This window comes from Kogia breviceps, chromosome 2 (assembly GCF_026419965.1).
Source record: "Kogia breviceps isolate mKogBre1 chromosome 2, mKogBre1 haplotype 1, whole genome shotgun sequence".
In the NCBI taxonomy this organism is placed as follows: domain Eukaryota; kingdom Metazoa; phylum Chordata; class Mammalia; order Artiodactyla; family Physeteridae; genus Kogia; species Kogia breviceps.
The window spans coordinates 201,345,414-201,371,701 of NC_081311.1; the positions used below are offsets into that span (position 1 = coordinate 201,345,414).

At 55.9% G+C, this 26,288-nt stretch overlaps 1 protein-coding gene across 20 annotated transcripts in view; it reads left to right on the top strand.

Moving 5' to 3' along the window:
* Positions 1-26,288, top strand: part of SNED1 (sushi, nidogen and EGF like domains 1) — a 90,701-nt gene that overhangs the window by 56,646 nt on the left and 7,767 nt on the right. For 5 of the 20 annotated variants that reach the window (XM_067027344.1, XM_067027342.1, XM_067027348.1 and 2 more), the window contains 13 exons: positions 3,122-3,235; positions 3,809-3,922; positions 4,282-4,395; positions 5,420-5,533; positions 5,904-6,200; positions 7,710-7,893; positions 9,735-9,847; positions 10,742-11,023; positions 12,104-12,248; positions 12,324-12,406; positions 13,070-13,282; positions 21,588-21,704; positions 22,348-22,438. In XM_067027344.1, the coding sequence (XP_066883445.1) occupies positions 3,122-3,235; positions 3,809-3,922; positions 4,282-4,395; positions 5,420-5,533; positions 5,904-6,200; positions 7,710-7,893; positions 9,735-9,847; positions 10,742-11,023; positions 12,104-12,248; positions 12,324-12,406; positions 13,070-13,282; positions 21,588-21,704; positions 22,348-22,438 (1,981 nt within the window). Of the gene's footprint in view, positions 1-3,121; positions 3,236-3,808; positions 3,923-4,281; positions 4,396-5,419; positions 5,534-5,903; positions 6,201-7,709; positions 7,894-9,734; positions 9,848-10,741; positions 11,024-12,103; positions 12,249-12,323; positions 12,407-13,069; positions 13,283-21,587; positions 21,705-22,347; positions 22,439-26,288 lie in introns of those variants that run through there. The other 15 variants (XM_067027363.1, XM_067027354.1, XM_067027351.1 and 12 more) reach the window with 10 other exon arrangements.

Genomic DNA, 26,288 nt, shown 5'->3' on the forward strand with positions numbered 1-26,288 from the left:
AGAATAAATAGAAAATGTGAATAGCCCCATAGCTATGAAATAAATTTAAGTTGTAATTTAAAACTCCCCTGCAAAGAAAATGGCAAGACCAGACTGCCTCACCGAGTTCTATCAAACATTTAAGAAAGGAATAATACTATATACAGTGCTCTTTCAGAAAATGTAGGAGGAAGGAACACTTCTCAACTCATTTTATGCGACCAGTATTGCCTTTATACCAAAACCAAAGATATTACAAAAATGAAATTACAGACTAATATTCCTCATGAGCAAAGCACAAAAATCCTAATAAAATATTACTAAAATCAAACCCAGTACTACATCAAAAGGATAATACAACCTGACCAAGAGGAATCCATCTCAAGAGCACAGGTTGGTTTAACATTTGAAAATCAATAAATGTAATTCACCATATTAGGAGATAAAGGAGGAAACCATATGATCATCTCAATAGATGCAGAAAAATCATTTGACAAAATTCAACTATTATTTTAAAAACTCTTAATAAACTAAGAGTAGAAAAAACATTCTTCAACCTGATAAAAGGCATCCACGAAAAAGTCAACAGCTAACAAAATACTTAATGGTGAAAGACTTCCTGCTATAGTCAGTAATAAGGCAAAGATGTCCCTTTCACCAGTTCCTTCCAACGTTGTCTTAGAGGTCCTAGACAGCGCCATAGACAAGAAGAGGGAAAAAAGCCATGTCTATTGGGCAAGACAAAGTAAAGATGACACAATCATGCACATAGAAAATTCTAAGAGATTCTACAAAAGAAGCTATAGAACTAATAAGTGAATTCAGCTAGAATTCAGCTAGATCACAGGATACAGGGTCAATACAATTATATACAATACAATTATAATTACAGTATAATTACAATACAATTATAATTATAGTTGGTCAAAACCAATTATATTTTCATATTCTATGAAGACTTGGAAAATGAAATGAAACAATATTATGTACAATAGCATCAAAAATGATAATTTTTATATGTGTGAAATGAATTACAGACATAAATATAAAAGATAAAACTATAGGGCTTCCCTGGTGGCACAGTGGTTGAGAGTCCGTCTGTCGATGCAGGGGACACGGGTTCGTGCCCCGGTCCGGGAGGATCCCACATGCCGCGGAGCAGCTAGGCCCGTGGGCCATGGCCGCTGAGCCTGCGCGTCCGGAGCCTGTGCTCCGCAACGAGAGAGGCCACAACAGTGAGAGGCCCACGTATGGAAAAAAAAAAAAAAAAGATAAAGCTATAAACTTCTGAAAGAAAGCATATGAGAAAATCTTCATGACAACTGGAATAAAATGGTTATGTACTCGGAAAAGTATTGCATTGTTTCCCCACTTCTCACCATACACAACGATTAATTCCAGATGGATTAAGGACTTAAATGGGGTTTTTTTTAAGTATATGATTTTGTATAGAAAATGTAGGTAAATATCTTTTTGGCCTTGGGGTAGGGAAAGATTCCTTAAGCCACAGAAAGCACTAACTATAAAAGGAAAAAATGGACAACTAGACTAGCTAAAAATTAGGAATTTAAATTCATCGGCCTTAAGAAAATGAAATATAAGCTACAAACATGGAGAAGCTTATATATATATATTATATATATATATATATATATATATATAATCAACTCAATAGGAAGATAGGTAAAACACATGGGTAGGCATTTCATGGAAGAGGAGGTACATAAAGCCAATGAAAAGAAACATTCTCTTCATTAGTGATCAGCAAAATGCAAATCAAAAGTACACTGAGGGCTTCCCTGGTGGCGCAGTGGTTGAGAGTCCGCCTGCCAATGCAGGGGTCACGGGTTCGTGCCCTGGTCCGGGAAGATCCCACATGCCGCGGAGCAACTAAGCCCGTGAGCCATGGCCGCTGGGCCTGCGCGTCCGGAGCCTGTGCTCCGCAACGGGAGAGGCCACAGCAGTGAGAGGCCCGCATACCACAAAAAAAAAAAAAAAAAAAAAAAAAAAAAAGTACACCTAGATACTTTCAGTTGGCAAAACTTCAGAGGTCTAAAAAGCCCAAATATTGGCGAGAATGTAGAGCAACAGGATTTCTTATGAATTTCTGGAGGAAGTGTAAATTGGTAGAAGCACTTTGAAGACAATTTAGTAATTTGCCTGTCAAGTTGACCATTCATATAAACTGTGTCCTAGTGGTTCTACTTCTAGGTATAAGTCTAGGGAAAACTCATGCATCTACACCAGGAGATGTGAAAGACACAGCTTTTTTTTTTTTTTTTTTCCCAATAGCAAGAAGTCTAAATCCAACCCAAATTCCTACTAAACAAGAAAGGATAAAGTATGGTAGAATCACACTGAGGAATATTATACAGCAGTAAAAATGGCAAACCCACAGCAATGTGGAGACATTAATGTTGAGTGAGAAAAGAGGACGTATTCCACAATGTCCTATTGATAAAGTTCATAAATAGCAAAATCAAAACCATATATTGTCTAAGGTATTCATAAAGATTTTAAAACTAATTTAAGGAGGCACAGAAGAGATAAGCACAGAGATTCGGGTCACAAGGAGTTGGGAAATGCACGTGACCAGGTGAGCCGGCCAACGTTCTAGCTCCCAGGCTGGGAGCCGGCCCCCAGGTGCCATTATGTCATTACCATTTATTTACGTATTTACACGTTAAGCCTGAAAAGTAAACTCTTCTAATTGAACACTTTTAATTCAGGAGCACGACTCCCAGTTTTTAAAAAGCCTGCATGCGGTATTTTAAAATGAAGGACTCAGCCCCAAATGTATTGGTTCCATACGTGATCGTTATCTAATGGATTGGCAAGATTGGGCCTGTCCCGAGGGCCATCGAGGGCAGCCCCAGGCACTTCCCAGATGCCCGCCCGGCCTGAGTGCCCAGGTCCAAGGCGCCCCTCTGGTCCAAGGCGCCCCTCTGCTCCGAGGCAGCCCTGCCCAGATTCTGGCCTCTCCAAGCACGTGAGGGAGGTCGTACACCTCTGTCCAGACGCTCACCGCAGAGCTGATCTGTGTCCGTGTTAATCTGGCTTCGAGTCGCCCTCTCTAACAACAGCAACACTGCTTTGTTCCTGGGGCCTCTCCTGGCGCCTGCCGCCCGGGCTCCCCCCGCAGACATTGACGAGTGCCTATCCCAGCCGTGCCTGCATGGGGGCTCCTGCCAGGACCGCGTCGCTGGGTACCTGTGTGTCTGCGGCCCGGGGCACGAAGGAGCCCTCTGCGAGCTGGGTAAGACAGGTCCCGGCCCTCGCTGTGGGCCGGCAGCTCCGGCACCCCGGCCGTGGGCCTGGGGCACTGGCGTCCCCTGGCCCTGGTCACCCGGCTCCAGCTGTACCCCTCTCCCTGGGCCGGTCTCTGGTTGGGCCCTGCCTGCTCTCTCAGGTCCCTGCCAGCTCTGATGTCCAGAAGGACAGCAGTTCATAAGCATCTCTGCTTCTGCCTCCCCAGGGGGACTGAGAGCTCAGCTGAGAAAAGCTGGCCTCCTGCAGCCTCTGGCCTGGGGGCAGGGGCGCAGGTCACACCCCAGCGCTCCGCGCCAGAGGAGGGAGGGGAGGCCTGCCGGGTGCACCGCTGAACAAGCCCTGCTCCCCGCACGCTTCTGGAGGCCTCTGAGCCCCGAGGCAGAGACACCGGCCCGGCGTGGCGGGGCGGGCCCGGGATGTCCGGTCGGGGCCCCTGCGAAGCCTAGGCAGCGAAGGCAGGCTCTGTGGGCAGAGCGGAGGGCAGCGGCGAGGCTGAAGTCACGCGCACAGGAGACCCCAGGGGCGTGGGGCCATGCCGTCTCGTGTCCTGTCTCTGCAGAGACAGACGAGTGCCTGACGCGGCCCTGCAGAAACGGAGGCTCCTGCAGGGACCTCCCGGGGGCCTTTGTCTGCCAGTGCTCCCCAGGCTTCGTGGGAGTCCACTGCGAGACAGGTAGGGGCTGCGCTTGGGGGGTCCCCACGCGCCAGGTCCTCAACCACACTCCTAGGCCCCCGACACCCCGGCAAGACCTCTTGTCAACGAACGTAGACCCTGGGCCGCTCAGAGAGCAGGGGGATGGGGGCAGGACCCCTGGGGGAGGGGCCCCCGGGGTTGAGGAGGAGGGGAGGGCCGGGTGCCCGCCAAGGGGCAGGGGCCCGTGGCCGCCCCTTCCGCCCGACGGGCTTGCCCACTGCCCCCCGCGCCCCCGCCCGGCCTCCCTCCTGCCTCCCCTTCCCTTCTTCCCGCTGTCCTCTCCTCCCTCCCCCAGACACCCCCCTGCCGCCCTGGCCGACTCTCTGGGTGTTCTCCAGAGGTGGACGCCTGCGACTCCAGGCCCTGCCAGCACGGAGGCCGGTGCGAGAACGGTGGCGGGGCCTACCTGTGTGTCTGCCCGGAGGGCTTCTTCGGCTACCACTGCGAGACAGGTAGGGCCCGGCCACGCTTCCCTCCTCGGGGGGCCTTTCCTCTGCCCGCCTCCGCCTCCTGCGCTTACCCTGTCCAGCGATCTCTCGTCCGCCCAGCTCCATGTCCAGCCACAGGCCCTGCTGTTCTGCACTGGCCAAGCTCGGGGCCGCCCCGGGGGCCAGGAACTCGCGGTTCCTCGCATCGGGATGCTCTCCCTGCGCAGGGGCTCCCCAGGGACCAGGTCCGGCTGGAACGTCCCTCCTGGACGAGGGCTTCCCTGACCACAGACCTGCAGGGGCCGCCCCCCTACCACCCGCCCCTCCAGCACCATTTTTCTCCTTGGAGCCCTTTCCGGTCTCTGGGACCATCTGGGCGGTATTTCTCTCAACTTGCTGATGTGTATCCCCTCCCAAAAGAGGCCTGTCCCCGGGGTGGGGCATGGCCTGACCTCAGCTGTTCGAGGGTCCCCAACCCCTAAGCTGGGCCTGGCTGGCACCACTCAGACCCACTATAGTGTGGACGGGCTTCCGGGCTCCAGCGCCACCACAGGGCACAGGAGCCTGCCCGGGGACAAGCACAGTGCGGACCGCCTGTGGCCAGAGAGCCCCGCTGCCCAGGCTTGGGGCGGCGGAGCGCACCGCAGGCTCTGGCCTGTGAGCTTGGGTCCACACCCGCACCCCAGCCCCAGTGCAGAAGGAGGCCAGGGAGGGGCCAGCGCTCCAGGCTGCCCGCCGCCCCCAGGAGTGGTCACCCCAAGTCACCACCTGCCGGAGCACCTTGGCTCGGGTCGGGGCAGCATGGCCTGGTTCAGAGTCAGAGGCCTTCCCTGCCCGGCCTCTCCACGGGGCCCCGGCAAGCCCTGCCCTCCCACTCCGAGAGTGCCCGCACCCCCTGCATCCACCTCCCCAAAGTGCCGCCCGCGACACCACCCACCTCCACCCTGCAAATGCATCAACGCGGGAACGGCCCTGGGCCAGGACCAAGGCCCAGCTGGAGGGGGGCCTGGCGACGTGCGCGCACTCACGGCTGCCTCCCCCCTCGCAGTGAGCGACCCCTGCTTCTCCAGCCCCTGTGGGGGCCGCGGCTACTGCCTGGCCAGCAACGGGTCCCACAGCTGCACCTGTAAAGCGGGCTACACGGGCAAGGACTGTGCCAAAGGTGAGGCGGCCAGGGTGCCGGCATCGGGGGGCGGACTCCCCTCCTCCCCAGTGCTGCAGACACCCCGTGGGGTGGGCCAAAGGGCTGAACAGCCCCCAGGGCCGAGTGGCCAGGCGGCTGCTCTCCCAGGCTCTGCCCGGGAAGCCGGGAGGAGCCCACAGGCTGACGGGCGGCATCAGCGCAGTCATGTGCGCGCGCACGGGAGACCCTCCAGGGGGCCCCAGGTGGGCTCCCATCAGCAGCGGCCCACCTACGCCCCGGGGTAGCCAGGCCCGAGAGCCAGCGGGCCAGACACCTGCCTGGGGGCCGGGGCTTCCACGGCCGACAGCTGACCACCCCCCTTCCCTTGTTCTTGACTGAAACCCTGAAGAGCTCTTCCCACCAACGGCCCTCAAGGTGGAGCGAGTGGAGGAGAGCGGGGTCTCCATCTCCTGGCGCCCACCCGAAGGCCCAGCCGCCCGGCAGGTGCTCGACGGCTACGCGGTCACCTACGCCTCTTCCGACGGCTCCTACCGCCGCACGGACTTCGTGGACCGGGGCCGCTCCTCGCACCAGCTGCGGGCCCTGGCGGCCGGCAGGGCTTACAACATCTCCATCTTCTCGGTCAAGCGCAACGCCAACAACAAGAACGACATCAGCAGGCCTGTGGTGCTGCTCACCCGCACGCGTGAGTGTCTGCAGACCCTGCCCGCCCCACCTTGGGGGGCCCGAGGCCGCACGCCCCGGAGCCAGCTGGGGGCCAACCAGCCGATCACCGATGCTGGCGCCAGCGCTGCTGGGCAGGGCAGAGAGGGAACCTTCTCACAGAGGAGAGAAACAGATGCGGGACAGAGACGGAGGCTGGGGGAGTGCGGCGGGGGCCCCCTGAGAAGGTCCTGGGGCTGATGTGCCAGCCCACACTGGGGAGGGGCTGAGGGGAGCCGGCCAGGTGTCCCGGGGGTGAGGATGGAGCCTCCTTGCTGCAGTTCAAGAGAAGGGGCAGCGTGGGACAGCAGGGAGGGCCCCCTGGGGGAGCTGCCCTGGACGGAAGTGGTGTGTAAGGGTGTCCAGAGAGGCTTGGGGACCCAGCTGGCTTGTTTGCTCCTGGGGTCAAGGGCTGGGGGGAGAATCCCAGAACACACCCGTGATGGTGGGATGGTGGGCGCGGCCCAGGGGGGTCACGAGATGGGGGAGGGGCGGCTGGGGGCTGGAGCGAGAACTGGGAAGCCGTGTGGCCACTGGGTGTGTCGAGAGCCCCGTGGGGCCGCTGACGGGCTCAGAGTGAGGCCCGGGGCAGGTGGACGCGGGCAGGCGGCTGGGTGAGGAGGAAGGTGAGGACCCTCGGCGGACGGGCAGGGGAGACCTTCTCAGGCCCCTCAGGAGGACGAAGGCAGGCATCCTGGCATCACCCGCCAGCCCGAGCAGACGCTGACCCCGAGGACACTGAGGGCTAAGTGCAGGGCGGACGAGGACCCAGGACAGCACGTCCTGGGGGAGGACGGCGAGTGGCGCTGAGGACCCACTGGGCCCCCAGGGTGGGCCCGGGCGTGCGGCAGAGGAGCGAGAGCCCTCAGGGGTCTGGGGGCGGAGTCGGCCACCCTCAGCCTGGCCCCAGGAAGAAGTGCTTTTGCGGCTGCTCAAGGTGGGGTCTGCCGGGGAAAGGCTTCTGGAAGGAAGGCAGCCTCCCCGCTCCACCAGGTGTGGGGGGGGGGCACTGCCCGCAGAACGGGGCGCTGCACCCCGGGAGCTTCGGGCACCCCTCGCAGCTCCCTTGGCTGGGGTTCGGCCCCTTCCCTGAGGTCGCCCAGGACTCTTCCTGGCTCCTCCCCCGCCAGGCCCCTGGACCACCCAGACAGCGCAGGTAGTCACTGTCGGTGCCACCGCAGCAGCCAGCCAGAGGGTCAGGAAGGGCCCACCTCGCCCCTGGCAGTCTGAAGGGGCCAAGACTGCACAGAGCACTGCCCACAGCAGCCCCTTTGAAGCCCCCCACAAGGCAGGGGCCTGGGGCGTGTCCACCCACCCCGACTCCGCACTGGGCTGGGGGACACGTGCAGCTGGCCCAGGCTGGATGGTGCATTGCGAGGCCACCTCTCCGTGCCCTCCCCCCAGTGCCCTTCCTGAGCCTCCTCTCTTGTCCTGGCCCCGCCCTACCCAGGGGTGAGGAGGTGCCACACGGCTGTGCCCCCGTTGTCCCCAGGACCCCGCCCCGTCGAGGGCCTTGAGGTCACCAACGTGACTGCCAGCGCCATCTCGGTGCGATGGGCTCTGCACAGGATCCGCCACGCCACCGTCAGCAGCGTCCGCGTGTCCATCCGCCACCCCAAGGCCCGGGAGGACGAGTCCACCGACGTGGACAAGGGTGTGGACAAGTTCACATTCAGGTGAGAGCGCGGCGGCCTTGCCCCCCTGCCCCGGCTCCCAGACTCACTCTTGCCGCCACCCTGTGCTCCCCACCTGCCCGGCCCCTGGGGGAGCAGGGGCGCTTGATGGGTGCTGGGCCTCACTCCTGCCTCGCCTCCTCATGGGGCCGCCAGACAGGTGTTTCAAAGTGCCCCAGAAAAGCAGAGATACCCTAAAAATCTGAGGACAGCATCTCCTGCACGGAGGCCAGCGGGACACTGGCCACCCAGGGACCAGCCCAGAGTTCTTCCCGCCTGAGTCACGCAGACGCCTCTGAGAGGGAGGAACCGTGGCACCCCTGGGTCGCCTGACGTTTTTATCTTGTTCAGTAATATGTTCGAACCTTAAACTAGGCACATAAACTTCTTAGACTTAATTATTACATACAAACAAAACTACAAAAATAAAATTCAAATGGAACATCGGTCATTCAGAATGGCCGATGACTGAAATAAACACTTCAGCAACCCTGCAGGGAAGCCTCGGACCCCACGGCCTAGGCGCCCCGGCTCAGGGACCCCCGTGGGCAGCTCATCAACCAGAGAGGCTCGCAGCCCCTGGCCGGGAGGGCAGGCAGTGCTGGAGAGCAAGGGTGAGGAAGGAAGAGCGGTGGCAGCCTCCCGGGCGGGGGTCCCCAGGCTGGGGAGAGTAAACTCGGCTCCACTGCAGGACATGCCCACCAAAGTCCTGCGCAGCCGTCTGGGCAGGCTCAGCGGGAACAGCCCTGCAGCATCCAGCCCGGAGCAGCCACAGGCCACGGTCAGGGGGAGGGGCTCTGGAAGGTGAGGCCAGGACAGGCGGGGCGCTCTGTCCGCCGCATCCTCTGAACCACCCACATTTTGGTACATTTCTGGTTTGCAGTCTTCTCACAACCACTTTTTCTGCGCATGTCTGTCCTTTCTGTCTAAGCAGACGGCTGTCAGTGCTGGAGACGACACTCCACTTTCTTTGTCTTTTAAGTATTGCTGTGACTCTCCTTGATTTACATCCTGCCCACTTCCCAAGAGTGGCAGGACAGAAACATAAATGGAGCCCAAGGTGGGCACTTTGTGGCTACGTCAGGGTCCCCAAGACCACGCCCACGTTCACTAGGGGGCCCCCAGGACCCAGCAGGGGCCGTGCTCACAGCTGGATTCAGGACAGAGAAAGGATGCAAAGAAACGTCAGTAAAAGGAAGGGGCGCAGGGACAAGTCGGGGACCAGGCGTGAGCTTCCAGAGCCCCCTCCCCTCCCATGACGTGCTTAGCTCCCCACCACCAGCCGTGACGACCTGTGAGGTGCTTGTCTCCCCGGGGAGCCCGTCAGAGACACAGCGCCTGGGGCTTTTCCTGGGGGTGGTCGCGGGCACCTGTGCCCGGTGAAGGTTCCAGACTCCCAGGAGGATGCGGCACTCTGCACGAGCCTCACTTGGCACCAACGTTTAGCGGCGGCGAGGCCCTCTCCTCCACGAGGGGGCTGGGGACCCTCCCGGGAGCTCCCAGCCCAGGGCCAGCCTCGCGGGCGGGCGGGCGGGCCTGCCTGTTAATCCTTTTCCTCCAATTGCCCTATTCTGGCCTCTCCTGTCTTAACACCAGCCTCGAACCTCACTGCAGCCACCCCGGCAGGCCTGTGACCTTCCCAGCCACTCCAATACTTAGACAGACCAGGGAGTAGCTTCCTACCCCAGGAGCACTCAGGTCTCAGGCCACGAATGTGGCCTTTGTGGAGGCTGCTTGGCCACCAGCACTGGGCGACCCACACCCCCGTCGCAGCTGCGCGGAGGAGCCTCAGTCTGGCAGCAGAGCCGTCCTGTTCCTCTCTCCCCGGCCTCCCCTCCCTGCAGGGCCCTGCTTCCAGGAAGGAGATATACCATCTGGGTGACTGCCCTCAGCGGGCTGGGGGGGCAGGAGCGTCCCACCGAGAGCCTGGCCTCGGCGCCACTGCACGTGTGGACCCGTAAGTAGAGTGGCGAGGGCTCAGCTGGCGCGGGGCCTTCTGGAAGCTCTCACCTCCCTCCGACCCCCCAGTCCTCTCCAGAGCGGCCGCAGCACGAGAAACCTGGCCCTGGCCACGTGTACCAGGTGTGCCCAGAGGCGCCCTGGATGGCGGCTGCAGGGCGCTGGGTGGCCCTCCTGCGGAGGATGACCTTCCTAGACAGCCCTCCGCGTGGGTGTTCGCACGCTCCCCGGCTCCCGCGAGACCGGGGTCACCGAGCAAGGACAGGGGAGCAAGCAGAAAGGGTGCCCATGCCGTCCGCCCCAGCGGGCTCCATGCTGTCACGGGGAGGACACCGGCCCTCACCACCCCTCCCTCCCCAACACGTGGGCTGCCCGGGCACCGGGGGCACAGTGAACGGGGCTGGGGAAAGGGGCAGGGGCTTGGTGAGCAGGGCAGGTTTGAGCAGGGCCTCGCCCAGTGGTGCAGGTGGACAGCACAGGCTCAAGTCCTTGCTCTGACCCTGAGTGCTGGGGCCCTGGCCCACCCTCCGCCTGTCTAGCCCCCTCCCCTGTCTACATCCCAGGAGAAGGTGTGCATGGCCAGGCTCGAGGGATGGAAAGTGCCACCCGGGAGGGCACCCTGGTGCACTGACCAGGCAGGGGGCCTCACCGGGGGGCCAGCGGGTGGCATTCTGGGGGTGCCTCTTGGGGCAGGAAGGGGAGCCACTGCAGGCCCTGAGCAGCTGTGAACGCCCCTCCACGCCACCCTTTAGGACCATGAAGTTGTCTCTAACCACCCAGGCTGGCTTCAAATGAAGCTTCAGCAAGCCGTGTCACATCTTTAAACTGTGTCCTGGGCAGAAGACCCCGCCAACCCCCCTTCACTTCCCTCCCCTGCCCCGTGCTCGCCTAGGGCCTCTGCCGCCAGCCAACCTGACCGCGGCCCGAGTCACGGCCACCTCTGCCCACGTAGTCTGGGACGCCCCCACTCCGGGCACCTCACTGGAGGCCTACGTCATCAACGTGACCACTAGCCAGAGCACCAAGAGCCGCTACGTCCCCAACGGGAGGCTGGTGTCCTACACGGTGCGGGACCTGACGCCTGGACGGCGGTACCAGCTGTCGGTGTCGGCCGTGCAGAGCGCCGGGGGCGACCAGCTGCACAGCGAGCCTGCTCACCTGTACATCATCACCTGTAAGTGCAGCACCTTGTCCGGGAGACAGCTCTCCTGCTGTACCTCAGGACCCTCCTCTGGCCCAGGCCACCCTGTCCCAGGGCCAGACAGGCAGCCTAGAAACAGGGCTGTGTGGACACAGAATTGCATGCATGGAAACGGGGAGGATTTCCTGGACAGCTGGTGCTGGGTCAGTGCGCCAGCGGTTCAGAAGAACTAGCACCTCGCTCCTCACCTTGTGCCGTCCGCCCAAGTGGAGCCCAGATGGCTGAGCGGTAAACACAGGGCATCACCCTAAAAACAAGCGCCGAGAGTGGGCGGCGGCAGTGTGGAGGCGGCCCTGGGTGGCAGCCTGGCAGCCTGGCCTGACCCACGAGGAGCTGCTGGACAGCAGCACGGGAAGGAGGGGCAGGACGGAAGGACAGAGTGGACGGACGAGGGTGGGGGCAGCTGAGGAGCGCCGAGGCTCGAGGCCACAGTGTGGACACGGGTCGGCTCCCAAGAGCACAGGTGGCCCGGTGGGTCCCGTGGGGTCCTGCACGACCCCGCGTCCACGTCCACGCTCACGAGAGGACCGTCCGTCCGGATGGTGCTGCAGGGAGGTGGGCCGTGGCCTCGGCTCCCTCCTCTTCCAACCCACCAACCTGCCCTCGGGGCGTGGAGCACACTTGCCCTGAGACATTCAGACCCAGCTCAGCCCCAGGCGCACCTGCCAGGCAGACAGGGCAGGTCGGGGCCCCTCTGTGAGCCGGTGGTGGGTGGGGGTGGGCTCGCAGGTGAGGAGGGTACCCAGCCCTGGGGGTGGGGGCTGCTGAAGGCCACGGTTAGGTGACAAGGACCCACGGAGGAGCCATGCCCTCTCTCTCGGGGTGTGCAGGGCGTGGGCCTCAGATGAGGTGAGTCTGGACGGGGTCCGAGGCCCGGCCCCACCTGCAGGCGGAGAGCCTGGGCCAGGGTGGGGGGCTGGGACCAGCACGTGGACCGCTCCCAGGCCGCATCCACAGCTCCTCCTCGGGCGGGGAGCGGGGCTGGGGCGGGACGGGGGCACGGGGAGCCCCAGACCAGCCCGCGCAGCCACCCCGTCCTCCACCCGCCCGCAGCCGCGAGGGACGGCGCCGACCGACGCTGGCACCGGGAAGGACTCCCCCCGCGCGCGCTCAGAACCCGACCGTCCCCCGCGCGCCTGCCGGAGCTGCGCCTGCTCAACGACCCCGGCGCCCCCGCACCGCCGACCCAGGCCCCCAGGTGCCCGCCTCAGCCGCTGCCCCCGAGACCCCGGGCCCAGAACCCACCTGCTGACCCGCGCCGACTCTCCCGCAGGTTCTCAGAGCTCGTGGACGGCAGAGGACGAGTGAGCGCCAGCTTCCGCAGCTCGCCTGGCAGACGGGTCACCGTGAGATCACGTGAGTGCCAGGCCTCCCAGGGGGATGCGGGTCGAGGCCCCTGAAACCTGGGCTTCAAGGCCACCTCCAGTGCCCCGCACCGTCCCCAGCGGGGGACCCCAATGGGGTCGGAGGCCCTGGGCTCCAGGGCCAGCGCGAGGAGCCCACGCCACCCACGGGCTCCCACGGAGCCTTCCCAGCCTGGCTGTATGGGCTGAAGGGACAGGCCGCAGGCAGGCACGCGAGAGGAGACGGAGAAGAAACCTGTTACGGGCCGGTCCGGGTCAGGACCCTGAGCGTCGTTTAGTGAGCGCGAGGTCCCGGGGCCCGCTGCACGAGCCTCGCCAGGGGCTCCAGAAGGGCCAAGAGCGTGGTCTGGCTGAGGGCAAATAAGAGGGGGAGGAGGGGGAGGGGGCGTTGTGGACCCCCAGGAAGCAGGAGAGGGAGGGCGAGGAGAGCAGGATGTGACCGTAAGAAGACCGCTGCATCAGTCAGCTGCTTAGGCCTGCGGGCAAGGCAGGAGGCTCGGCCCTGTTGGGCCACTGGCAACCTTCGCCCACAGTGCCAGTGGGGCTGGCAGTGAAGCCAGGTCCCTGCTGAGGAGTGACAGGAGGGTCAGGGCCGGGCTCCGCCCGGGGGAAAGCTGATCCTACCCGAGGCGGCGCCAAGACCCACCCACGCCAGGCCCTGCGCCCCAGGGAGAGAAGCCACTCAAGAAGGCAGCCCAGGGACGGTCCCGGGCACGAGACCGCAGGCTTCGTGGTCAGCGCGCCATGGCGTCCTCATCTCTCCTAGAACCCACGGCTCTGGTGCAGCTGGAGAACGCGGAGGAGGTCCCCGAGCGGGTCAGCCTGGCCCTGCAGCTCCCCGGACATAGTGGTGACCAGGGCGTGGAAAGTAAGTCAGCAGGAGTGGATTTCAGGGCTGACCACCCTCAGGGGCCTGAAGGACCACAGTGAGGAGGGGCGAGGCGCAGGGCCTGCCCGAGGGGCAGCCGAGCGCCCCGCCCTGGAAAGGGGGGACCAAAGCACGTCACGCAGGCAGACCATAACGGGCCTGGGGGCTGCAGCCACCCAAACATTCAGGGTCCTCCCTGGAGAGACTGGACCACCGCTGCCCCCTGCAGATGGCCCCTCCTCTCCCTCTGCGAGCAGCAGAGCCCTCCCCTGCCTCTCCCAGAGACGCACGTGGAGCAGGCTGGCAGGAAGGAGCGGAGGGGCAGCCGCTAGGTGGCTCCAGCTCGAGCATCGCCTAGGAGGCTGCGGCTACCCAGGCTCGCCAAGCAGGGCCTGAACTGTCCGCCAGTGAGAACCACAGCTGGGCAGCTCCGAGAGGCCATCTTCCTTCCTCAAGCTCAGACCCTCGCTCTGTCTTTCCTCTTGTTCTAACCCTCGGGGCCTTGTCCCTCTGGGGACAGTTCTAGGAGCCAGTGGCCCTTTGTCCTGAGTTACACCACAGGCTCAGGCTGGGTTCACCCGGCGGCCAGGCCCCAGAGAAGGCAGAGTACTGGGTAAAGGGCAAGTCAAGCGCCCCGGGTGCGGCCTCAGCTGCAGGCCCCCAGCGTACCCAAGGACACCTGGACACTCCCAGGCACCTGCACCAGAGGGTGTGTTTGCCAGCGCTGGCTGAACGGCCCCACAGCCCGGCGCCCCTCACTGTACGAGGCCTTGGTGAGCACCGGCAGGGGCAGTTTGCGGGTCAGACGCGGTCAGAGTGAAGACACTCACGTGGCTGGCGTGTCGTAAGTGGAAACACAAACGTTTTACCCGACGGTGTGCCTTATGTCAGCGCTTTTAAATATCAGATGTTTCATTTCACAAAATTCAGAAATTAGAGGGATGTGAGTGACCTCTCCTGGGTCCTTTCTGAAGGAGAGATTCGAGGTGGCACCAGGCTGGCCCCGGATGTCACTGCCATCTGCAGTGTTTGCTAATGTGAGGGACGAAGCCTTGAGAGAGTGTGAGAGATGATTTTAGGTGATAACAGAACAAAACATCTCTAATGGCCCCCAGGTGCCCAAAATCAGTCGTGGTCTTTGGCTCCTGTCACATTCTCACGATCAGGCCAGGCTGGCCCCCTTTTAGTTAGTGAGTCTGGTTTGTTAGCTTTTGCTACAATAACAGCCTTCAGACCTGGAACCCACCCACGAGCCAGAACACAAGCGGTAGCCTGTGTCCCGCTGTGGTCTTCGCAGTGAGCCACGAGCCTGAATTCGTGCTGCCGCCCCTCTGCTCCACCAGAGGCTGGATGGTAGGGAGGAGTGAGCTCACCGCCCACACGGGTGTCCCAGCAGCCGCAGGCTTTCTTCACCGGGCAGCATCTGGCTGTGTGCCGCCCCCAGGCCCGCACTTCCGCCCAGCACCCTGTGCTCGTTCACTCTCACTGTCCGGCGTGTAGTCCATCGGTGGACTCGCTTCGAGGGCATGTGGGCTGTGTCTGCTGTTGTCAGCAGTGCTGCTCTGTGTTCCTGTACGCGTGTCCTGGCACGTGTGCAGGCGCGGGATGTGTGAATGCCCAAGTGACAAGCAAATGCGAGTTGTCTTCTAAGTGGGCTATCAGTCTGGACTCCTTCCGGCAGTGGTCACGAGGTGCAGTGAGTTGACCCACGGTCTCTCCAAAATCTGGTCTCGTCAGGTTTCGCGATCCTGCCAGCAGGATGGGTGTGAAGAGCACTGTAGTGATCTGATTTGTGTCTCTCGAGAACTGGCACGGTCAGCACCTCGTTGTGGCCCCCCTCCTCCATTCCGCTGACTGGCTTCCTCAGGCCGAGCCCGACCACTTTAGAGGCTGCCTCTTTGGTAAGGCTCGCTGTCCCACAGGGCCAGTCCTCTCGCTGCCCGTCAGTGTCTTGGCTGTTCTTGACTCTTTGTATTTCTGTAAACGTTTACAATCAGCTTGCCAAGGTCCACAAAGTACTTGCTTTGTGGAACTTTACATGGCCAAACTCCTGAGGCCCTATATGCCTGAAAATACACTTACTAGCCCTCACATTTGAAGGACTATTTAGCTAGGTATAAAATTCGAGGTTCAAAGTTCCTCTCCCATTCAGTTCTTCAAACATTTGTCCACTGTCATCAACTGTACTGTCACTGGGTGTCAATCTTGTTCTTGTTTCCTTCTAGAATAATCTGCTCCTTCTCTCTGGTAGCTCTTATAGACTTTTCTTTCTCAAGGAAAGGATGATCCCCAGAAAGCCCCAGGCACCCCAAGAGCACAGTTAATGCTCCTGATTTGGCATTTGCTCACTAAGCGACTCTCCAGGTCAGGGCCGTTCCTTCAGGCACCCAGGAGACACTCCTGGAGGATTCCCAAGATTCCTGCCATCCTGGGAACTTGGAGTGAACGCAGAAGCTGGTCAAATTCTTTCTGTTTCCCCCAATTTCTCGCCCCAGGAGGGCCTTTGGACTCTGCTGGCCTTATCCCCTTGACACCCATACAAGTGGAGGCAGAACTTAAACCTCTCTACTCTGTAATTTATCCTTCATCTAGGAGGAGCCCATTGCCCCCGCCCCAGCATGCAGCCCCATCCTTGTCCCCCACCTCCATTCAAAACAGCCTTCTCTTTGTTTCTGTTTACTCATGCGTGTGTTTGTGTGTGTGTGTGTCTGTCTGTCTGTCTATGACGATAAACTCAGGATTCAGTGGAGACGGCTTTGTAAAATGAGGCTACAGACAGTGGTGCCCCAGTAAAACCCCCGCTGCTGCATATAACTCTAGGCTTTGGGTCCCAGCTGCCCAAGCATGGCACAAATGTCAGTCACAGTCTCTGCAGGCTGGTGTCCCAAGTACAGAGAGTAAGGATTGCTGACATGGGCTCACAGGTTCTAAACACCCCTGCACACTTCCATGTTCTGTAAGGTTATCATAAAATGTCTCTTCATGAGACATTTGTTATGTACAGTGTCTAAAATTCATATGGAATTGGAAGGGACCTGGAATAACAAAAACCATCCTAAAAAAGTAGGAAGACTCACATACCCGTTTGTCAAAAGGACAACTTATAAATCAGTGGAAGAGAATTAAGAGTCCAGAAATAAACCTATACATCTGTGGTCGACTGATTTCAACAGGGGTGCCAAGACCATTCAGTGGAGGAAAGAAGAGTCTTTTCAGCACATGGTGCTGGCACAGCTGGATATCTACATACAAAAGAATGAAGTTGGACCCCCTACCTCACACCATACACAAAATTAATTAAAAATGGATCAAAGACCTAAATGTAAGAGCTAAAACTATAAAATTCTTAGAAGAAAACACGGGTAAATCTGTATTACCTTGGATTTGACAAAGGATTTTAAAAAATATTTATTTACTTCTTTTTGCCTGCATCAGGTCGTAGTTGTGGCATGCGGGATCCTTTGTTGTGGCACACGGGCTTCTCTCTATTTGTGGCGCGCAGGCTCTAGAGACCATGGGCTCAGTAGTTGCAGCGCATGGGCTTAATTGCCCCACAGCATGTGAGATCTTAGTTCCCTACCCAGGGATTGAACCCACGTCCCCTGGAAGGCAGATTCTTAACCACTGGACCACCAGGGAAGTCCCAAAGGATTTTTAGATATGGCACCAAGAGCAAGAGCAACAAAAGAAAAAAAAAGGTAAGTTGGACTTCGTCAAAATTTAGAACTTCTTGTGCTTCAAAAGACATCATCAAGGAAGTGAAAAGACAACCCATAAAATGGGAGAAAATATTTGCAAATCATATATTTGAAAAGGGATCTGAATCTAAAATATATAAAGAACTCTTAAAGCTGAGTAAGAGGAAGACAAATAATCCAATTAGGAAATAAGCAAAGGATCTGAATAGACATGTCTCCAAGGAAGATATACAAATGGCAACAAGCCCATGAGAAGATGTTTGGTATCACTGGCCACCAGGGAAATGCTAATCAAAACCACAGTGAGATGCCTCTTCACATACACCAAGATGGCTAGAATTAAAGTCAAGATACCCACAAGCACTGACGAGGATGTGGAGACACTGGAACCCTCAAACACTGCTGGTGGGAATGTAGAGTCGTGCAGCTGCTTCAGTTCCCCAAAGAATTAAACGTGGAGTTACCATATGACCCAGCAATTCCATTCCTAGCTACACACCCAAGAGAAATGAAAACGTATGTCCACACAAGGACTTACACAAATGGTCACTGCAGCACTATTCACAATTGCCGAAAGGTGGAAACAACTGATGAATGGATGAACAAATGTGTTACATTCACACAATGGAAATTATTGGACCATAAAAAGGAATAAAGTACTGGTAAGTGCTACAACGTAGATGAACCTTGAAAACATTATGCTAAGTGAGAGGAGCCAGTCATAAAGAACACATAATCTGATTCCATTCATATGAAAGTCCAGAATAGGGAAACCTATAGTGATAGAAAGTAGATCAACGGTTGCTTCGAACTGGGAGTCGGGGGTGGAGGTATATGGGGTGAGAGCTAAAGGGTACTAGGTTTCTTTCTGAGGTGCTAAGAACATTCTAAAATTGACCACGGTGATGGATGCACATATCTGTGGATATGCTAAAAATCTATAAAGTGTACACGTCAAATGGCTGAATTGTATATAAGGTATATCTCAATAAAGCTGCTTCCAAAACGTAATGTGCAGAACCGTGTTTTTGGTATCTCTTTTGTGTAGGAAAGTGGGGAAGGGAAATATGAATGTATATACCTATTTTCTTATATTTAAAAATAAATGAATAAAAATGATTAACTCTATAACGAAGCAAAGAACAAGAATGAAGAAGTAAAGGGAATGGAGAGGGAGGAGAGGTATCTCTAAATGTACCTTTATAGATTTGACTTTAGAAATAAGAAAATGTTTTTTTAAACGACACCCAAAAAAAAAAACCAATGCCTTAAATTTGAAAACAAACTGAAATAAACTTATTAACCATGCCGATGGCATAACCACACAGGAAAAAAAAAAGCATCACTTCAAGTGATTTTTAAAACAGCATTCTAGGGACTTCCCTGGTGGTCCAGTGGGTAAGACTCCATGCTCCCAATGCAGGGGGCCCAGGTTCGATCCCTGGTTGGGGAATTAGATCCCACATGCATGCTGCAGCTAAGAAGTCTGCATGTTGCAACTAAGAAGTCCACGTGCGGCAACTAAAGCTCTCACGTGGGGCTTCCCTGGTGGCGCAGTGTTTGAGAATCTGCCTGCTAATGCAGGGGACATGGGTTCGAGCCCTGGTCTGGGAAGATCCCACATTCCGCGGAGCAACTACGCCCGTGAGCCACAACTACTGAGCCTGCGCGTCCGGAGCCTGTGCTCTGCAACGAGAGGCCGCGATAGTGAGAGGCCCGCGCACCGCGATGAAGGGTGGCCCCCGCTCGCCGCAACTAGAGAAAGCCCTCGCACAGAAACGGAGACCCAACACAGCCAAAAATAAATAAATAAATAAAGATCCCACATGCCGCAACTAAGACCCGGCGCAGCCAACGTAAATAAATAAAACAGCATTCTGACTATTAACATCTAGTGGGATATAATCTAAGGATTAAAAGAATTGCCAAGAAATGTTAAGCAGTACTCAGTGATCTTAATGTCATTTCCAAACTATTACATGTACATTGTGGGATAAAGAAAATAATTATGTTAATACCACAAAGATTTTCAGCATAAAGTGATACAATATAAAAATCAAAGAAGTTAAGTAAAACTCCTGATTTAATTTTATTTAATTCTGTTCATTTGAACTGGAAATACTGGAATGAACTCATAATTTGTTCATTTTTATTTTTTAAATCTAATTTCCCGGTTCTGTCTCCTGAAAAGACCTGGCGCGTTGACACCACAGTAACGGTGAGAGTACCTTGATCAGCCGGACTGTGGGCTCCAGGTACCGTGCGCCACTGAAAGGAGCCCGGGGAGGACTTCCCTGGCGGCGCACTGGTTACGACTCCGCGCTCCCAATGCAGGGGGCCCGGGTTCGATCTCTGGTCAGGGAACTAGATCCCACATGCCACAACTAAAAAAAAGATCCTGCAGGCCGCAACTAAAGATCCTGCACACAGCAGTGAAGATCACGTGTGCCGCAACTAAGACCCAGAGCGGCCAAATAAATATTTTTTTAATCAATAAATATATAGACTGGGGTCTTCAGAGAAATGGCTGGTTCCAAGGCTGAAGCAGAACATGGACAAAATAAGCCCAGGACATGGGAATTTCCTGGGAGTCCTTTGGTTAGAACTCCACCCTTTCACTGCCAAGGGTCTGGGTTCAGTCCCTGGTTGGGGAACTAAGATTCCACAAACTACACGGTGCGGCCTTAAAAAAAATTTAAAAAAAATTTTAAAAGCCTACTTGTAAAAAAGCAAGCAGGCTTTCAAAAACAACTAGGATTGTGTCTAAAGGGCACAGGAGCCAACCTGAAGGGGCGCCCACTGGCGGAAGGTGGGATAATTTGAGCATGAAGAAAGCAGCTGATGACAGCAACAGACTGAAACCCATCAAGTATATGTAAGTCCACAAGGTCATAACGACGGTCAAAAAGAAAGAACAACGTATTGGTGAACTTTCGAGCTTGCTGGGGGACCAACTCCCTCTGCAAGTGTACAAACAAAGGAAAAGAATGGAGCATTTCCCTGGCCTTGCCTGTATGGACTGTATTTTAGGGTGACCAAGGGGTGGGCGAAGGAAAGCAGGTCTTCGGAGGGGACTCCCCAGCTAGTGAAGGCAGAGTGACAGGTCACATGAGACGTGACCCTAGTGAGAGATCAGGTGTCTATATGACTTCTCGAGGCAGCAGGGGCAGAGCCTAAGAGAACTTTACTCTGGATTAATCAGGCCGCCAACACTGAACCAGTGATCGACCCTCTCCTCCCGTCATGAAAACCGAACGTGGAAACGTCGTATGCCTCCTGGCCCTGGTGTAGCCGCAGGGCACACCACCACCACCTGTGAAGCCAAAGCAACGCAAAGACCATGTGAACCTGAATCCGATTGAGCCCCTTTTCTCTTACTACCAGTGAACAGGAAACATGGGGGAGGGGGCGAGTTAATGCAGTAAGTCAGACCCAGAGGATGGGAATTCCATGGGACAGATGACCTCATTTCTTCAATAAATACAGAGGGGAAGAAGGTTAAATTTATAGATTAAAAGAGACTTGAGATACATCAGACTAAGGCAATGTGAATCTTTATGAATCTGAATTAGACGGGACCAACTGTAAGTGACATTTTTAAAGATGATCAGGGAAATCTGAACACGGACTGCGGTTTCTTGTGATATTAAGGAACTACTGTTAATTTTGTAATCACAGTATTGTGCTTACGTGAAAATTTCTTAAGTCTTTATGTATTAGATACTTGCTGACATATTTACAGGTGAAATGGTTTCTGTGAACTGCTTTGAAATTCTGCAACTAGAGAAAGAAAGGCAGATGGAAAGCTGGAAATAGATTAAACAAGGTTGGCAAAATGTTACTAAACCTCCCCCCACGAGGCGGCTGCCGAGGAGTGGGGAAGGCGGAGGGGCTGGATTAGATGTGGAGGGGGTATTGGAAGTGGTGGCGTATGCACGATTCTTATTTTGTGTTTCTCAGTTTTTTAAGAGTTAAAAATGAAAACAGCTATCTTGCAAAGCTTTAAAAAAAAATTAAAAAAGGACAGTGGACTCTAACGGGGGAGGGACAGGTCTGCCCCTCCCAGGCAGCACCACTGACCAAGCTGCCTCTAGCTCCCACAGTGCGCAAGGCAGACAGCGGCCCAGGGGCCACAGACGCCAGCACAGAGTCCCGCACAGAGGCTGCCTGGGGCTGGGACTCGGGGACACACACGTGGTTCGGGGACAGGCACTGGAGGATGAGGAGGGCTCTCGAGGGGTGGCCTCTGTGTTCCAAGTGGAAGAAACCCTGTGCAGCGGGGCAAGGTCAGCAGAAATGTGGGGAGGGGGGCACAGGCCAGGGCAGAGCGGGGAGTCTCTCCCCACGGCGACCAGGGCGCAGCCATGACCGAAGCTGTAAGCCGAGGCTTCTCTGCCTTGTGGCGGCTCAGCACCAAGAGCCCTCCCTCCCTCCCTCCCTCGAGGTAACGGGATCAGGGCTGAGCACACAGAGGCCGGTCTCCTCGCCTCTGCTCTCTGGCCACCCCTGGGCCCCCTGGTGTTGGGGACAGTAAGAGGCAGCAACCTGGGAGTGCTATCAGGCCTTCCGGTGGGGCCCCGAGACTAACCGCTCGTGGCTGCTCACAGGTGCCCCTGGGAGCTGCTCAGAAAACCCCTGCCAGAACGGAGGCACCTGTGTGCCTGGCGAGGCCGCCCACAGCTGTGACTGCAGCCCGGGCTTCAAAGGCAGACACTGTGAGCTTGGTAAGTTGGGGGCCGCTCCCCTTTTGCCTGCTGGGGTCACTGGGGCTGGGGCCTGGCCTCGAGATGCTTGTGACGGCAGGCTCTGACGGGACCGCTGGCCCCAGGGTGGGTTTGCCACGAGGACCTCCAGCCACGCGGTGCCGGGACAGGGGCCCAGACCTCCAAGTGTCCAGCTAGGGAGGCTGGCAGGCCGTGAGCCGCCAGGCCTCCCACTGGCCCGGAGCGCCAGGGTGAAAGGTGCTGCCCAGATAGCTGGGGGGTCTGGGACAGTCACAGGGACACAGCCACGGCCGCTCCACGGGGAGAGGAGGGAGGAGGGGGCTCTCGTCGCCTGGGGACCAAACAAGGCGGTGGGAGGGAAAAGGGCCACGGGCCTGCCTCAGGCTTCTGGGCTGAGGACGAGAGGCTCGTGGACACAAGTTCCCATGCCGGCCACACGGCCCTGAGGCCTGCCGGACCCAGAGACTCCGACCAGCCCTGAGGGAAACCAGCCTGCAGGCTCCCAGGCCCCCAGTCCAGAGCAGCACCCACAGTCGCTGAGCAGCCCCGGGGACAGGGCCCCCGGCCCAGGAAGTGGCTGCAGGAAGAGGACAGCTGTGGCCTTGAGCTCCTTGTAAGCGACGGCCCTTTTCCTCTGTGCCAGCAGCCTGTAGAAAGGTGCCCCAGCCCTGCACACGGCTGTTCTCGGAGACAAAGTCCTTTCCTGTCTGGGAAGGAGGCATCTGTCACCACGTGTAAGTCCCTCTCCCCTGCCTTCACCATGTCTGTAGCGTGTTCCTGACCCTGCAATGCTTCCACCCTGTCCTTACAGGCCCCTGAGCTCTAGTAGTCACAGCACGGGAAGGGCTTGCTTTGACCACCCACCCCCTCCACGCAACAAATTAGGAAACTGAGGCGAAAGGGCTGAAAAACTTGCCTAAGGCTGTGCAGCCGGGAGCAGAGCCACATGAGGCCTAGAAGCGGGACCCCTGCTCCTGCCCCCGGGCCTGCCTTCCCCGCGCCCTGGAGCGGCGTCGGCCCCCCTGCCCTGGGCGGCAGGGCACGCGGAGAGGCTCCAGGAAGTGCCGCCCCGCTTCTCAGCGCAGGAGCCCCGAGTCTTGGCTCTGCCGCGAGCTCCCGACACGGCCCCGGGCGAGGCACTCATGCCTCGGCTTCCCCGTCTGTAAGCCAGGCTGAGGAGGGAGTCTGCCGAGCCCACCTCTTAGGACCTTTCTTGCTAACACCCTGACCCCACGGGGCGTACGTACAACCTGCTTCGTCCACAAATAAGGACGAGCACCTCCCGTGCACCGGGCGTGCTTCGGAACGCTCGGCACACATCGGCGAGCCGGACGGGCCAGAGTCCCGCCCTGGGAGCCCTGACGTTCTCGCCGCGGGGGACACGGGACACAAGAAGCACGAGTCCGCCCTGCAGTGTTTTTAGTGGCGGCAAAAGCGCTGAAGGCGGACGGAAGAAAGGAATTCGCAGGGCCGGGAGGGCCAGGGCCGGGGGGCAGGAGTGGGGGGCAGCAGCATTCGGCAGGTGTCAGGGGAAGCCTCACGGAGAAGGCGACGTGACCGGACATGGGCGGGCGGACGTACCTGAGGGAAGAGTGGCCCAGTCAGGGTGTATCTGTTGCCAAGGCCCTGAGATCGGGAGCCTGCCTGCTCGTCTAAGGAGCAGCAAGGCCAGCAGGGCTGGAGCTGAGTGAGCGAGGGGGAGTGGAGGTGGGCCTTGCGGACCCTTCGAAGGACCTGCGTGTGTCCTCTGTGAAGTGGGCAGCTACTGAAGGACACTGAGCTGAAGTGACACCGGCCGTGTTTAAAGATCACTGGGATGGGACGTAGGAAGGCAAGACAGAAGGCTTGACTCGAGCCTGGACACGAAGCCGGCGTGACACGCAGCAGGGACACAGCAGAGGCACTGAGCTGCACTGGGACTTGGGAAGCCGGGTTTACAGGCCCCCGGATTTGAACTTTGTGGGATGGCGCTCCGGAGCCCCTTCGCCCGCATCTTCCGATGCAGGTTACTTACGCCGGTGCCTGGGGCGACCGCCGAGCACCTGCCGGGGAGAGCCCTGCACCTGCCCACAGCTTGCCACCCAGTGCTTTCAGCCTGTGCACCGGAAAGGGACGTCCTTGTGGTTAGCACTTGCGAGGGGCTTGCCACACATCCAGGCCGACATCTCTGGTTTTTACTGGAGCGTTTAGACCATTTACATGTTAATGACTGATGTGATTGCGTTTAAATCTAACATATTGTTTTCTCTCTGTCCCATCTTATCTTTGTTACTTTCTCTTTTCCTGCCTACTTTTGGATTACTTTTTAGGATTCTCTTTTACCTGTACTGTTGGCTCACTGATACACTTCTTTGGTTTATCTTCTTCAGTGGCTGCTCTGGGATTTAAAATACGCATCTTCAACTGATCACAGTATACCTTGAATTACAACACAGCTTCAGTATCATGGAAGATATGCAACAGCAAGCTTCTACTTCCCCTTTCCATCACTGCCAGACGTTTTACTTCCACATATGCTGTGAACCACACAGTGTGTTAACTTTTGCTCTCAACAATTATCTTTTTAAAAAATGTTGAGAGTATAAAGTCTTTTGTAGTGACTTACACGTCTACCGTTTCCAGCACTCTTCATGCCTTCGTGCAGATGTAAGATTCCATCGGGTACCATTTACCTTGGCCTAAAGAGCTCACTGTAACATTTCTTATATGGCAGGTCTGCTGGTGAGGAATCCTCTTTGCTTCCGTTTGTCTGAAAAAGCTTTCATTTCACCTTCATTTTCAAAAGAAACATTTGCTACACACAGAAGTTTTGGTTGACAACTGTGTTTTTTTCAAATTTCAGCACTTCAAAGAGGTCATTCCTTTGTCTTCTGGCTTTTGCAGTTTCAGATGGGAAAACTTCAGTCACTCTTATCTTGTTCCTCTATACGTAACGTGGTCCCCATCACCTGTGGCTTGCTTTTATGTTTTCTCTTTATTACTGTTTTTTGGGAAATTTAATTATGATGTGCTTTGGTAGGTTATGTATATGTGTTTTTACTCTCTGGAGTTTATTAAGCTTCATCTCTGTGGTTTTAGCTTTCATCAAATTTGGAAAATTTTTAAGCCATTACTTCTTCAAACACTTTTTCTATGCATCCATTTCTCTCCTTCTTCTGGGACTCCAATTAAGCACATATTAGACTGATATTGTCCCACAGGTCACTGAGGCTCTTTTCCTTTTTTTCTACTCTTTTTTCTCTTTACTTTGTTTTGGATAGATTCTATTGCTATGCCTTCAATTTCACTGATCTTTTCTTCTGCAGTGTCTAACCTACCATTAATCCCATTCAGCAAAATTTTCATTTCAGATATTGTGGTTTTTTTGTTTGCTTTCTTTTGTTTTGGCTACGTTGGGTCTTTGTTGTTGCGCACAGGCTTTCTCTAGTTGCGGTGAGCGGAGCTACTATTTGTTGCAGTGCACGGGCTTCTCACTGTGGTGGCTTCTCTTGTCGTGGAGCACGGGCTCTAGGCGTGCAGGCTTCAGTAGCTGTGGCACATGGGCTCAGTAGTTGTGGCTCGTGGGCTCTAGAGAGCAGGCTCAGTAGTTGTGGCACATGGGCTTAGCTGCTCCACAGCATGTGGGATCTTCCCAGACCAGGGATTGAACCTGTGTCCCCTGCATTGGCAGGCGGATTCTTAACCACTGTGCCACCAGGGAAGTCCCAGATATCATCTCCAGAAGTTCCATCTAGTTCTTTCTTTGAGCCTCCACTTCTCTCATTATGTTTATATTTTTCTTTACATCACTGAATGTGTACAGCAAATTTATAACAGATGTCTAGTTCAGTCATTGCTCTCATTTCTGGGTGTTTTTCTATTCAATTTTTTTCCTGCTTATGGGTCACATTTTCTTGACTCTTTGTATGACTGATACTCTTGTAATTTTTTTGTTGGGATGTTAGACATTATAAACTTTATGGTACAGACTGTTGGAATTTTTTTTTTGGCATTCTTTTCAAGAATGTTTGGTTTTATTTTTGTTTTTAATTTTTTTACTGAAGTAAAGTTGGTTTACAATATTGCATTAGTTTCACGTGTACAGCATAGTGATTCAGTTTTTTTGGGTTTTTTGGTTTGGTTTTTTGTTTTGAAGATTATATTCCACTACATGTTATTACAAGATATTGGGTATAATTTCCTGTGCTATACAGTAAATCCCTGTTGCTTATCTATTTTATGTATAGTAGTTTGTATCTGTTAATCCCATACTCCTAATTTATCCCTCCCCCTGCCACCTCTCCCCTCTGGTAACCATAAGTTTTCTATGTCTGTGAGTTTGTTTCTGTTTGGTATATAGATCCATTTGTATTATTTTTTAGATTCCACATATCAATGATATCATATAGTATTTGTCTTTCTCTCACACTTCACTAAGCATAATATTCCCTAGGTCCATCCATGTTGCTGCAAATGGGAATATTTCATTCTTTTTTATGGCTGAGTAATATTCCATTGTATAGATGTACCACAACCTCTTAAGCCAATCGCCTGTCGATGGGCACTTGGGTTGTTTCCAAGTCTTGGCTATTGTAAATAGTGCTG